The sequence below is a fragment of the Rhinolophus hipposideros genome, assembly GCF_964194185.1.
Source record: "Rhinolophus hipposideros genome assembly, chromosome: 20".
In the NCBI taxonomy this organism is placed as follows: domain Eukaryota; kingdom Metazoa; phylum Chordata; class Mammalia; order Chiroptera; family Rhinolophidae; genus Rhinolophus; species Rhinolophus hipposideros.
Genome location: NC_138066.1, coordinates 41,005,007 through 41,018,772, shown reverse-complemented (window position 1 = coordinate 41,018,772; position 13,766 = coordinate 41,005,007). Strand labels below are relative to the sequence as shown.

The 13,766-nt window shown below is 45.6% G+C and overlaps 1 protein-coding gene across 1 annotated transcript in view; it reads left to right on the top strand.

Annotated features, from left to right (window-relative positions):
• Positions 1-13,766, top strand: part of ERN1 (endoplasmic reticulum to nucleus signaling 1) — an 80,034-nt gene that overhangs the window by 41,921 nt on the left and 24,347 nt on the right. Inside the window, exons 3-9 of the mRNA XM_081028424.1 lie at positions 210-243; positions 1,238-1,310; positions 4,934-5,006; positions 7,334-7,456; positions 10,499-10,600; positions 11,447-11,708; positions 12,993-13,071. Coding sequence (XP_080884550.1) covers positions 210-243; positions 1,238-1,310; positions 4,934-5,006; positions 7,334-7,456; positions 10,499-10,600; positions 11,447-11,708; positions 12,993-13,071 — 746 coding nt within the window. The remainder of the gene's footprint in view (positions 1-209; positions 244-1,237; positions 1,311-4,933; positions 5,007-7,333; positions 7,457-10,498; positions 10,601-11,446; positions 11,709-12,992; positions 13,072-13,766) is intronic.

The following is a 13,766-nucleotide window of genomic DNA, read 5'->3' as shown; positions in this document are numbered from 1 at the left end:
ACAGCAGTTCCATTCTGCTGTCAGTTCTTTCTCCAGTCTCAGGGACAATGATGAGAGCTTACATTTGTACCTTTGTGTGTGTGTTTTCTAAAGTACCTTCACGTACATTATCTCACATAAGTAAATTCCTAAATTGGTCCTGGGGACTCTCTGGGGATCTTGCTGTTTTAGAGTCTGTCTGATGATGCTTTTGTTGTTCTCTTGCACAGATCCTGTCCTGCAGGTTCCAACGCATGTTGAAGAGTAAGTTTGCTGATTTGCTTCAGTACTTCCCTTTAAGTCATTTTCTGTATTACTCAATATTTATGAAGTTAGTTGCTGGGAGTACATATATGTATAAATTTAAGGGCTAGTGAGAATGATGGAGGCATAGAGAGTCTTACGGTGTTACAATAGAAGCCTGTGTTGGGGAGATGGTAGTCAGTTCTTTGGTGGGGGGAGGCAATGGTATTAAAAAGGCTTATTTGAGAGGGAACTTAAGTCGAGTTTTGAATTGAAGCTTCCAAAGTCCTCAGGAGAGCCGAAGGGGTTAGATCTCTCTCTCTCTTTACTGAGTTACACCATGGAGAGGAAACATGAAAGTGACCTACTACTAGAATGTGTGTGTGTTAGAATAAAAGTTGGATAGCACCTGTAAAAGCCTCAAGTGATGGTACGTCCTAAGTAGAGAAAAGATTCATCAAGGGGTTTCTGAGTGGCTAGGCATAGTCTTGAGCAGGTTAACTTTACCAAAGATCTCCTCACATCTGCTTCATGGGAAGCCACTGACTCCTTGACAGATTCTTTCTGATGCCAGGCTTTCAGAGTCTGCTTTTATTGCCTCTGATTGAAAAATAAATGTTTGTTGAACACTAAAAGTAAATTTGTTCGACCTGTTTATGTGCCATGCCATGGTATTAAGTATTAATTATTGAAGTTCTGTACTCAATTGACTTGGAAACTGAGAAGCAGATTCACTTATTTTACCTTCATCCAGAGTGTTTACCCCATGATGGTATATTTCCTCTCCTACGGTGTTTTACAATTTTTCCATTGCAGGTTGCTTTTTTCCACTCAAGTATGGTATATACCACCAGAGGGGTATTTTATCTGTGGCCATAGTGAGAGGACAGTGGGTAAAATTGTGTTACACACACACATACACACATCCCACTTTCCCCTTCTCCCTTAATCATGGCTTTGATGTTCTGTGCCCTGGGCTATAATTTATCATTGATACTTATTGCTTCATTTCTAGGCCTGCCTTCCTCCCAGATCCCAATGATGGCAGCCTGTATACACTTGGGGGCAAGAATAATGAAGGCTTGACGGTGAGTGTATTTAGCTTCTTCGTGTACTCCAGCGGTTCTAGACCCGTGATCCTCAACTTTTGCACATTGAGATCACCTGAGAGCTTAAAAAACATTTTGCGGGATTCCAATTCAGGTGAGCTGGAGTGGGGCCTGGGTATCAGTACCTTTTCACAGCTTCCTAGATGAGCATTTAAATGGCAGCCAGAGTTCAGAAACATTGATCTAGGAGAATGAATGAAAGCTTGAGGACCCTAAGATACCACGTTGCTGCTCCAAAAGGGTGTATCCATTTACCACCCAATCACATCAACAGCAAAATTGATTCTTAAGCCACAGTTTTGCTTTTCCTAATGGGAATATCTAGCACCACTCCAAGTATGTGGCAAAGTGTTGACTTAGGTTTTAAAAGTCCTTGATTTATCAGGTAGCTACACTATGACCCATTGTCTACTGTGAGTTGTGACTGGTTCTTCCTTGTATGTCCATCTCCAAGTAAAAAGTTTTTTCAAGTTCTCATGGCCCAGCCAACACACTGGAAGGGTATACTTCTTTTAATAACAGAGTTTACTCCAACTAGTGATTCTCAAATTGGTGTCGGTAGGGGGGTAGTTTGAAACACTGTTCACCCTCTAGCAGACGTCCCCTCATAGTGGGGGGCATGTGATATCCCATTCCCATCTCCATTTGAGAATCTAGACCTGTTGTTCTCCACCTTCGTTAGACATTGTGATTGTAATAACCTGGAAAATTCAAAAAATACTGGGTTTAGGTTCCAATATCAAAAGTCTCCATTTAATCAATCTAAGTCATCAGGATTTTTAAAAAGCTCCCCAGATAAGAGAATTTAAAAACAGGCCCACACATATGGTCACCTGATTTATGACAAAGGTGACACTGCAGTACAGGAGGGAAGGTTGGTCTGTTAAATAAATGATATGAGTCAAATGGGATATCCATATGGAAAAAAATCTTGATTCCTACTTGACACCAGATACACAAAACTCAGTCCCAGAGAGATTACACATCTGAATGTGAAATGTGAAACAAAACTTTGAGGAAAAAAGTAGCAAACATCTTTATGACCTTAGCGTAGGTAAGCATGTCTTAAATAAGAGACAAAACAAAACAGAAACACCCCACACTAACAATAAGGAAAAAATTGATATATTGGATTATGTTAAAATTGAGAATTTTTATTTATTAAGAGACACCATTAAGGGAAGCAGGCCACAACGTATTCGCAATACACATGTCCAACAAAGGACTCATATTCAGAATAGATAAAGAACTCCTATGGATTATTTTAAAAAGGCAACCCAATAGAAAAATGGCAAAAGAAGATATCCAAATGCTCAGTAAGTATATGAAAAGTACTCAGCTTCATTAGTCATTAGAGAAACGCAAATACAAATCAGGATGTCATACTACTATCCACGCATGAGAATGGCTAAAATGAGAAAAATGGAAAAAGAAAACAGATATCGTGGGTGGGGAGCAACTGGAACTCTCGTACACTGCTGGTGGAAGGGCAGATTGGTACAACCCGTTTGGAAAACTATTTGGCAGAATCTGTTACAGCAGTATGAGCCAGTAATCCCCTCCTAGGTTATGCGTGTAAGTGTTTTACCAAAAGACATGTACCCAAATGTACTGTGGCTTTATTTATAATAACCAAGCAGTGAAAACCGCTCAGATAGCATCCATAGTAGACGGCGTAAATTATGGAATAGCATATACAGTTCAGTAGTCTACACCAATGAGAACAGTCCGTGACATGGATGAATCTCACCAACATAAGTTTGGACAGAAGATGACAAACAAGAAAGTTTACACAGTGAATGATTCATTTCTATAAAGCTCAAAGGCAGGAAAAACTAGTCTTATGATATTTTGAAGTTAGAATAATGATTACCCTGGGGGGGGGTCATGATTGGAAAGGAGGGCAAGAAGTGGCTCTCGGAGTGCTGGAAACGTTCCGTTTCTTCATCTGGGTGCTGGTTCCATGGGTACATTCACGCTGCAAAATTTAACTGAGCTATACAATTACGTGAGCTTTCTGTTTGCAAGTTCTGCTTCAGTGGAAAGTTTAAAAAGTTTCCAAGTGATTCGAACGTGCAGCTAATGTTGAAAACCCCTGGTCTCGGCTCGAAGTGGCTTGTGAGCCCTAATTTGTGTATTTTAAAATGATTTAGTGAATACCTGTGACTGAAACAGATGGGAAGAGACGGGTAAGCCTTGTGTAGAGGAGCGTGGGTTTCCCCTTCAGCATTTCCCTCCAATTACGAGAGCCTCCACTTCTGAAGCCCTGTGTTAGCCAGAAACTGGGGTTGAGCAGTCTGTATGCATTGTCTCATTTGAGCCTCTCAGCGGCCCCCTGGGATGTAGGTGTTGTCCCCATGGTAGAGGTGTGGAAACCACGTCTGGAGAGGTGAAGGAACGTGCCCAAGGACAAAACTTCAAGTGTTGGACTTGCGACTTGAAGAGCTCTCACTTCCAAAGGGTGCTCTGACCACCACCCCACGTGCCTTCCTGCGTTGTGGTTCAGCAGCTCCAGGAATAACGTGTTTCCAGCTTGGGCCCTGAATTGGGAGGCTCAGCAGACCCCACAGGACTCCAGACTGGAAGCCTTGCCATGACTTTCTGATTCTCAGAACCATCTGGCAGAAACCCAGTCATTACAGCCTCTCTGTGGCATTTTCCCTTTCCTAAGGCTTAGCTTAAATGTTGGGATGATGGGAAAATCCACATGATTAATTATTTAAAGTTCTGTTTATTAGAGCTAGAGAGGAATCTTTTCTTTCTTGGGGAAAAAGGTGGCAATGCAATAGAAGCAGGTATCTATAGGACAGTTTCAAGAACACAGAATGTTCCAAAAATAAAATATACTGAAACAAACATTCACCAGAAGAGCTCATCAGATGTCAGCTGTAGACTCAGAAGAACCAGTTTTTATGATGAAATGCAATTGAAACATGTGGATACCTTTGAGTTTCTTTTCCTGGCACCTACCATAACTTCCTTTTCGTACCAAAAGGTTCGATTTTCTTCTGTTTTTCAGTAGAGAATTATTTACTGACGAGAACATCAAAACTTGTTTTCCACCTCAACCTCCTGTGTTGCCCACATCATGATGACTTCTTTTTCTCGAAGCTTCAGCTGGGCACAGAGGTTGCTTCTCTTCAGAATTAATCTCATGGCTCACTCCCACTCTGAAAAGCACTGACATTCTACTCAGTCTATCTGGCTCTGGGTCAGTTTTCCAAGACGAGAAATCTTCCTGCCCCCCTTAGAATTTCAAAGATTGTGTAACTCTCCATATTTGTGTAAGTCTTTTCAGAAAAGGTTTGTGTCGTTCCTAGAAGCACTCTGGAAAAGAGGCTTGGAGGGCCCCCCCTGGAGTTAGTGTTTACAGCGCCAAGGACCCAGGAGCCGAGGGCTTGTCCAAAATGTTTCTGGAAGCCTGGGATGCCCCTTCTCCTTGGTTTCCAGTTAGGAAAACTCCCATCTACCATCAACAGTGCTTCTCTCTTTTTAGTAGAGTTGGGTAACAGAAACAGACTGTGCCATAGAATTGTAATAATTGCACAAGATTTGGTTAACTTATTTTTTCCTGTGCCTTTTTCTTTTCTTTTTTTTTGAAGAAACTTCCCTTTACCATCCCGGAGTTGGTACAGGCATCCCCATGCCGAAGTTCAGATGGAATTCTCTACATGGGTAAGAGTTCCTGTTTTCCTCATTGACACTTTGAGCTCTGAAATGAGCTGAAATGAGCCCCAGAACCTGGGAAAGTGGTGTGTCTGAAGGAGAGGTGTGCAGTCACCCCCTCACCAACCTTCTGGGAAAGGTCTTTCTTGCATTGGTTACACTTGTTCACGCCAGGATCAGCTGAACAATTAAGAAAGGGTTCCCCCCACCTGGGAACAGACGTGACACCATTAATATGGTTACTCATTTAACAAGCTTTTAGCTGCTGTGTTGACCTACCGCTGCCATTTACAGATTACAACATACCCAGAAGCAATTGGATGAAATTTAAAGTGAATACAATAGTCTGAGCCAAGAAAGGGAAGCCGGGGCCTATTAATTATAGGGCTTTCTTAGTATTTCCTGCTATCAGAATATTGGATAAAAACAGCACTTAGCAGCTTGCCTAGATAAGCTGCCTTCATACCTACAGGGGTCACATCTTTCAAAGCATCAGATCTCCTGCTTTTCTTTTACCATGTTGCTGCCAAAATGTCGATAAAAATGCATTTGTAACACAAAGGAGACCTGTATTTATCTTGAAATCGCAGCAGTAATAATATCCTGTATTTATACAGCAGCTTTCTTTCTGAGGAACTGGAAGTGCTTGCTGCCTATTCATGCCTCGGGAGCTGTATGCATATTTCTGGGCTTCAAGTGCAGGCCGAATTTTAAGTTAGGGACCCTGGGCTCTTGCTTCCTTCCACACCTGGAGAAGGAGGAATCCCCCGCCCCCCCAGCCGAGTGAATTGAAGGAAGTGATCAGCACAGGCCCCCTCTCTCCTCTGGGCCACCCCCCAGGCCCACTTGACCACCTTCTGACAATCTGTGTCACTCTTTTTATTTGGTCTTCCAGCGTTTGCCAGCGATTCATCACTCATGGTGTATTTAAGATAACTGTGTTTCCACTATCTTTGTGTGATGCCCTCTTAAGTGATTTCATTGAGCATATTTAAAAGCATGGCAGTTGCCCAGTCCATCTATTAAAGGGGTAGCTGGGTTATGGAGACTATAATGGTCCTGGAAGTAACCAGAGGGACGCCACGCCAGATGGAAAGGGGTCGTGGTCACAGGTTTTTGTGATGTTTTCACTCTGTTCAGCTCTTCATCATATTAGGATGTTGTTGTTAAGAACAGAAACTTATGATCCATGGACAAGTTTCACACATGTAGCCTAGACACGTACGCTACATCTGTTAGAACTACGTGTAGCTTTAGCAAATTCGAATGCCCTGTGACCTCCCTGGTATCTCAGTACTCTGCTTCCAAGAGTCTCTTGAAATATCTTGTCTCCCCGAAAATAAGACCTAGCCGGACAATCAGCTCTAATGCGTCTTTTGGAGCAAAAAGTAATATAAGACCCGGTCTTATTGTATTGTATTGTATTTGATTTGATATTAAACACCCAGTCTTACGGTAAAATAAGACCGGCTCTTATATTACTTTTTGCTCCAAAAGATGCATTAGAGCTGATTGTCCGGCTAGGTCTTATTTTTGGGGAAACACGGTAGGAAACTTGGCCAATAAGTTAGGAAGATACAGGTGACCAGAGGCTATGCCTTACAAAACAGAAATGCGCACGTCATGGTGACTGTGTTGACCTTCAGATGGGAGGCCCGTGCTTCTGACTCATCACTGCCAGGATACTGTGGTGTATGTGCTACAGATGCGTATTATCTCTGAGTGTTCCTAATAGTTTGTTTGGCTGTGCCGTCCCCCTGTTCATACCTTGTCATCAGCTGAGCAAGCTGAGAGTTGTAGCCTGTGGCTGGGGAATAGCTTACTGGTGGGGGACCGGGCCAAGATAATTTTGGCCTCATTAGCAACAGGTTGCGACCAACTCCACTGTTATAAATAGTAACTGTGGAGCCTCTTTACAAGTGAGCTTATTACTAGGGATGTTGAGATATCTGAATGGTGATTAACAGAGAGAGGAACCCCTGGGTACATTTCTATGTTCATACAGATTCTAGTTGAAGGGACAAGGGTTACCCTTTACAGGCCAGACTTGTAATATTTAAGGCCACTAACCTGAGCAATAAGATCTATGAGCTTTTAAGTTTGGAGAAATGTTTATACATGATTAGGTTATTATTAGACCCAGTGGCCCAAGAAGTTTTATTATCGCCACATGACCATTTACCTTGTTACCCTCGGAGCGTAGAAATGTCTTCAACATCTTAAGAATTTCGGCCTGTCTTTCCGCACAGAGAATATCTTAGGCTGCTCTTTTGGCAGTGATATTTTTTTCCATAGGACGAGTGTAAACCACTGTGTGTCCTTGTGACCTTTCTCAGGTAAAAAGCAGGACATTTGGTACGTTGTTGACCTTCTGACCGGGGAGAAACAGCAGACTTTGTCATCAGCCTTTGCAGATAGTCTCTGCCCATCAACCTCTCTTCTGTATCTTGGGCGAACAGGTAAGAAGGAATCTTTTGTCATGTACAACCTGCCTGTTTCCAGAAAGGACCTGAAGTAGCCTCTCCATGGGTCTCTGCCTCTGGTTTCTTTCTCTAGAAGGTGGCCAGATCTGTCTTCTCCAAACACAGATCTTACCACGTTGTTCCCCTTTATAAGACATCCCCCCTCTCTAAGGCTCCCCATGGCCCAACGATCACAGTCCAAAATGCACACGGCCCTCAAAGCCATGGAGCCTGCCACCTCTTCCACCTCCTCCCTTGCTGCGTTTCCCTCACTTCAGCATTTTCCAATCAGGATTACGTACCTGCGGTTCCCAGAATAAGCAGTGCTGTTTTTAAGTCTTGGACCAGTGGGTCCCTCTACCAGGTGTGTACGTTTTTGCCTGTCTGGCCAATGTGCTCTCTTCCTTCACAACTCTGCTCCCTCACAAAGTCACCCTGTCTGTGAAGCCTCTTCCCCAGGTACAGCGGCTCTCCCACTATCGGGGTGCACACAGTTGTACAGGCTTCTTATAACGGCCTTGTCACCGCCCATCACTGGCCCTTTCCAGCATCCTCAGCCCGCTCCTCCCCACGCCACATTATCTCTCCTCCCTTTTCAGACTCTTCTTCTAACCCTCGTCATGATAGAGTTCTAAATTGCATTTGCCTATTTCCCGCCTCCCCTACTAGACCATCAGTTTCCTGAGGGCAGGACTTGGTTTTGAGCACCTGCCGACACGTAGCAGGTGCTCAGAAGTTGGAGCGAGTGGGTAGGTAGATGTGAGCCTTTCACTGCAGGGATCTGCCGTATTCATCGTATGTGTGCAGCTCCTGACATCTACCAGTATTCCATAAAAATTGTGGAACGACAGCTGAAATAGAGCCAAAAGGGGAAGCAAGAAAATATTTAGAAGGAAAAAATTATAGCAAAATCCTAGAATGAAATCATTATGCTTGAACACTCGATTTAGGTATAAACATTCAGGTAGCCAAGGCTTTTTTAAAAAGAGACAGAACCTTTCAAGTGGGAAGTGGTGTTTTTCTAAGAATGAGTGAGACTTATTTGGGGCCCTGTGGAAGCTGCCTGGGCTCTCCTATAACTAGGGGGCAGATCTCTATTGTTTCAGTTATCTCTTGTGTTGCAAACCATCCTAACTTAATGGCTTCCAACACCAGCATTATTGCTCACAATTCCGTGGATCAGAAATGCAAGAAGGCCTCAACAGAGATGGATGGTCTCTACTCCTCATGCTGTTGGCTGGGCCCACTCTGATATCTGGGACCTTGGTTCAACTCTACACAGATAGCCTGGACTTCTTTACATGGTGGCTGGGTTCTCCTCTTGAGTAAAAGTGGACATCACAGTGCCTCTAAGGCCTGGGCTCAGAAGTTTTGGAATCTCACTTCCACTCTGTCTGTTGGTCAATAGAAGTCATGAGGCCCGCCCAGAATCAAGGGCTGGGGAAATAGACTCAGCCTCTAAATGAGAAGACTGACTTGCACATCACAGAGCTGGGTGGTAGTGGTGGTCTTTTCAGACATTCTACCGCAGTCCTGCCTCTGACTACAGTAACTTACAGCCCTCCCCCATGCAGAATATCCTCATGCCTTCCCAGGGCTCCCAAAGTCCAGTCACAGCATGAATCTCAAACTCCAGCATCTTGTGATCTACCTCGGGTATGAGGGTGGGCGAGGCTCCTGCACCCCAGCACCACCGTGCAGTGGTGAGACAGACAGGATAGCTGCAGCAAACATTCCCATTCAGAACGGGAAGGAATGAGAGGCACACAGCAGTCCCGGTCCTTCGGGATCTGGAATCCAGCCAGGCACCGGTTTTCAGGTTCCCCTCCTCTGAAGGCAGGGAAGATTCCTCCATTTGGGCTCGGTCTTGCCCTCTGGGATTGGTGCCCTAATATATTGTTCTCAGCAGCTCTGGATGCTGCCCTCTGAGAAGTCCTGTCTTTTCCATAAGAAGTGGTTAGTGTTTTGTAACTTTCCCAATCTGTTTTGTCTATTGAAAGTTGGGAATCTAGAGGCCCTTGGATTTTGGGGGTTTTGTTTTCATTTTGAGTGTCTCTGGTCCTTTTAGTCCATACTGATAATACTGCTTGAAAAACTTTGTGGACTTTGCGTGTATGCAATTATTGTCTACTCCATTGGATTAAAGCCATCCCCCCAAATCTCTCTACTTGGTGTGTGGACAACACTCTTACGGTTCTTAGAACCCTCTTACCTAGCAGAGGGTCTATGAAGCACCACCTTACATTTTTCTGAGATCTCAAAAAAGGGTCTTACTGCCTTAGCCTTGGCTGATCTTGACCCTGAGGCCATTGTTTACATTGAGAATCTTTTCCAGCTGGAGTGTCAGCCCTGAACCCTCTATAATTCCTCTGGGTTCAGCTTGAAAACTGAGTCATTTCTTCTTTAACTTCTGTATCTTGAATTATGTCAGATGCAGTTAAGAGAAACCATTTGGCACTTTCCACATTATGCCTGGAGATCTCCTTAGCCAGATCCACAAGTTCACTGTACTTTCTATTTCCCAAGTTACAGTAAGCAGTAGCCTTACTACTTGTGTCTCTACTACATCACCTGTTTAGCTTCCAATAGCAAGTTTTCTTACTGCTCTTTGTCTCCATGGCGACCTTCCAGCCTCCATCTTCCACCTGGTCCCAGTCAGTGCCATATGTTTTCGGTTTTTATCATGGCACCTTCCCACTTGCAGGTACCAATTTCTAATGCCAGCTCTTTATTGCTATATGAGAAACTACCCCAAAAGTTAAGTGGCTTAAAACAATGCCATGATATTGCTCAGGATTCTGTGAGTCCTGAGTTCAAGGACGCAGCAGTTGGCTTGTCTCTGCTCTGCATGCTGTCCGCTGGGTTCCCTCCTGTGTCTGAGACTTCAGTTTCCCACGCGACCTTTCTCTTTCCACGTGGATGGCCTGGACTTTCTTTTACAGGCAACATAGGGAGGATTTGTCTGTTGTAAGTTAGGTGAGGTCAGTACCTCAGTAGGTGCCGTGGCCTCTCTGGTAATGGCTGGCGTGTGTTCTCCAGAGTACACCATCACCATGTACGACACCAAAACCCGAGAGCTCCGGTGGAACGCCACCTACTTCGACTACGCAGCCTCGCTGCCTGAGGACGACGTGGACTACAGTAAGTGCCCCGGGTGGCTTCGCAAGGTCAGGCAGGTCTTGTGACCTGTGAGAAAACGATTGTTCCAGAAAGCTGGATTTTCTTGAAGACGCTCTCAATCACCAGGTTCTGGACTTTCCATGGACTTACAGTAAATGCTTCACCAGTCAGGTGCCGGGGTGAGAAGTGTGGAGGGGAACCCAAGTAAGATGGTGGTGAGCTTAGCCTGAAAGGAGGGAGGACGCCTTCTGTTGAGTCCCTCTGTGTCACAGAAGGAATTTACTAGAGGCCCATGAGAAGCAGAATTAAACATCAACTTGTAACATTAACAGCTCACTCCCTAAATGTGGCTCACCCCCAGTTACTTCTCTAGTAAACACCCCCCAACTCAAATGAAAACTGAAAACCAATTTTGCCAATTTTAGACACTGGTGTCTAAAAGAGGGACAGAAGCCCCCTCTGGGGTCAGAGGTGGACAGCGCCAGTGGTCAGCTCCGACGTCCACTTTGATTGATAGATTTGAAATGATTGCTGTCAGATGCCAGATTCAGAGGCCTCTCCACTGGCTCCTGCCTCTTCAGTGTGTCCTCTCACTAACTGAATGGAATTTAAGAGCACCACCAAGTAAATGGCCTGCGAGAGGCTGGTCCTGTCTCATGTTTATGAGCCAGGCAGCTCGCACTGTCTTGATATTCTAGAGCCTGAGCACGTTCACTGGAAACGAGTGAAACTGTTCGAAGGAGATCTGAGAATACTCCAGAAGTGTCGGTTCCTCTAGCTGAGTGGCTGCAACTTGCCAGGAGAATAGAGGATGTGGTTGCAAGATGGGGTGAGACTCGACTTGCTTTGTTTATCTGATCTGTGCAGAGATGTCCCATTTTGTGTCCAATGGCGATGGGCTGGTGGTGACCGTGGACAGTGAATCTGGCGACGTCCTGTGGATCCAAAACTACGCCTCCCCAGTGGTGGCCTTTTATGTCTGGCAGCGGGAGGGCCTAAGGAAGGTGATGCATATCAACGTCGCTGTGGAGACCCTGCGCTATCTGACCTTCATGTCTGGGGAGGTGGGCCGCATCACCAAGTGGAAGTACCCCTTCCCCAAGGAGACGGAGGCCAAGAGCAAGCTGACGTGAGTTGGGGAACTCGGGGCAGAAGAGGGCGGCTGTGACCCTGGCATCCCGGCCCTGCTGCAGTGTGGCACACCATACACCATACACTGAAAGCCAGGGCTCAGGCAGACAACCCTGAAGCCGTGAGGAATATAAAGCGCCTAGACTGGCTCGTTCCGAAACCTTAGAACGTAAGAATTGGGGGTACCACATGGCGCTTCAGAATTCCTGAATATGAACTGAGTTAAAATTATGGGTGGGGGTAGGAAAGAGATGGCTGGTACTCACAGTACAATTTGGATATATCTCAGGTGGTGAAATACAAAAGGTGTATTTATTTTTCAATGTTCGTGTTTTCTAAATTTTCATTGTTAAGTTCCATTTGTTTTAAAAATCAGGAAAACAGTATCATGGTGTGTGTGTCTAAGACTCAGCAGACTTGTGCTGTGCACCCCCACCTCTTAATAGGTCACTTAGCCTTGCTGAGCCTCAGTTTCCCACTTTACAAAGCTGTTGGAGATGATCAAATAAGATAATGTATATGAAAGTGTTCTCTGAATTGCACACCACCATTCAAATGTAAGGTACTTGTGGAGAGGTTTCGAGAAATTAGTAGACCACCAGCCCCAAACTCGCTATTGACAATAACCAAAAGAGTCTGGAGGTGTAATCCCCAGCATTTTCACACTGCCACCACAGGCAGAAGCCCAGCCCCAGCCTCTCCTTGATGCCCCACACAGAGCCGGACCACCTGGCGGGGGGCCTGGAAGTCTCGCCCAGTTAAGAATATTTGTGTACATCCCTTTGCTTTAGGCACCCAGAGTAGAGCAGCTGGCTGTTTCTCAGGGCTTCAGGAGACCCTGTGGACTCCTTCAGAATCGCACAGTGCTGGTGCTTCTGGTGTCAGCTCGGTCATCAGAACATGCTGGTCAGGGGCATCTTAGCGACTTTGTGGTGGTTACCAGCATTCAGTCTCTCCCGGATGATCATGGCGCATAGTCCTTTATGCAGGCCGTTGTGGGGTGGTCTAGTGTAGCCCTGCCATCTGCAGGTGAGGAAACCAAAGCTTGCAGTTAGGAGACTTGTGCATGGTTTTGTAGGCAGTGAGTGACAGCTGGGGCCTGCAGTCTATTTCTCTGGCTCCCAGGGGAGTAGCCGTACCTTCACCCTCCAGGAATGCTCAGGAGTCAATCTGGTTATTCGTCTAGGTGGTATTTGGGACTGCAATTCTTCTCCAGAAAGCCCCTTTTTATGGGATCCAGAACTTAAATGACTTGGAGTGCATGTATCTGTTTTTCTCCTAGGCCCACCCTGTATGTTGGTAAATACTCCACCAGCCTCTACGCCTCCCCCTCAATGGTCCACGAGGGGGTCGCCGTTGTGGTAAGTCCACTATGTGGGGCTCACAGAGGTAGCCTCCTAACTGCTCCTGTTCCCTTTTTACAAAGAATGACTTTGAATCACATACATATACATATCCCGTTGGTTTAAAATGCAAGACAGATTTTAAATGCTCAAAAACAATTTCTACACATACCACCTTCTACTTGGAGGAGAGCTGCATGACAAAAGCAGCTTCCCTAACCTAGGAAGCTCTGCTCATTTCCCTTCGCTTTTGTGTTCAAGTCTAAACTGCCCTGTAAACCCCAGTTCAAAGGCCTCCTCAGCCCCGTCCCACGGTGCCCTCCCCCCACACTGCTGGTGTCTAACCAGGTGCTTCTTCTCCCTCATTTCCAGAAGGGCCTTGTTCATCTTTCGTAGCCTTTGTCCAGGCTGTGCCTCACACTACAAATGCTCTCCCTTCTTTCTTTTCCCTACTCAAATCCTTTTCATCCTTTCGTGACCAAGCCTGATTGGCTCTCGCCAGCCTGCCTCCAGCGCTCCATCACTGAGTTTCTGAGGCCTCTTGGTCCTGGACGTTCGTTTTGGTCCTTACAGTGTTGGAGCTGTTTGGTTGGCATCTCTTACCTTTCCAGTGAGTTGGTCACTGCTCCTGTGAGCAGGGCAGCGCCTGCCTCCGTTGCAGCTCCAGCAAAGCCCGAGCCAGCACTGGGCTCGGGGCTGGAGCTCACTCCCCG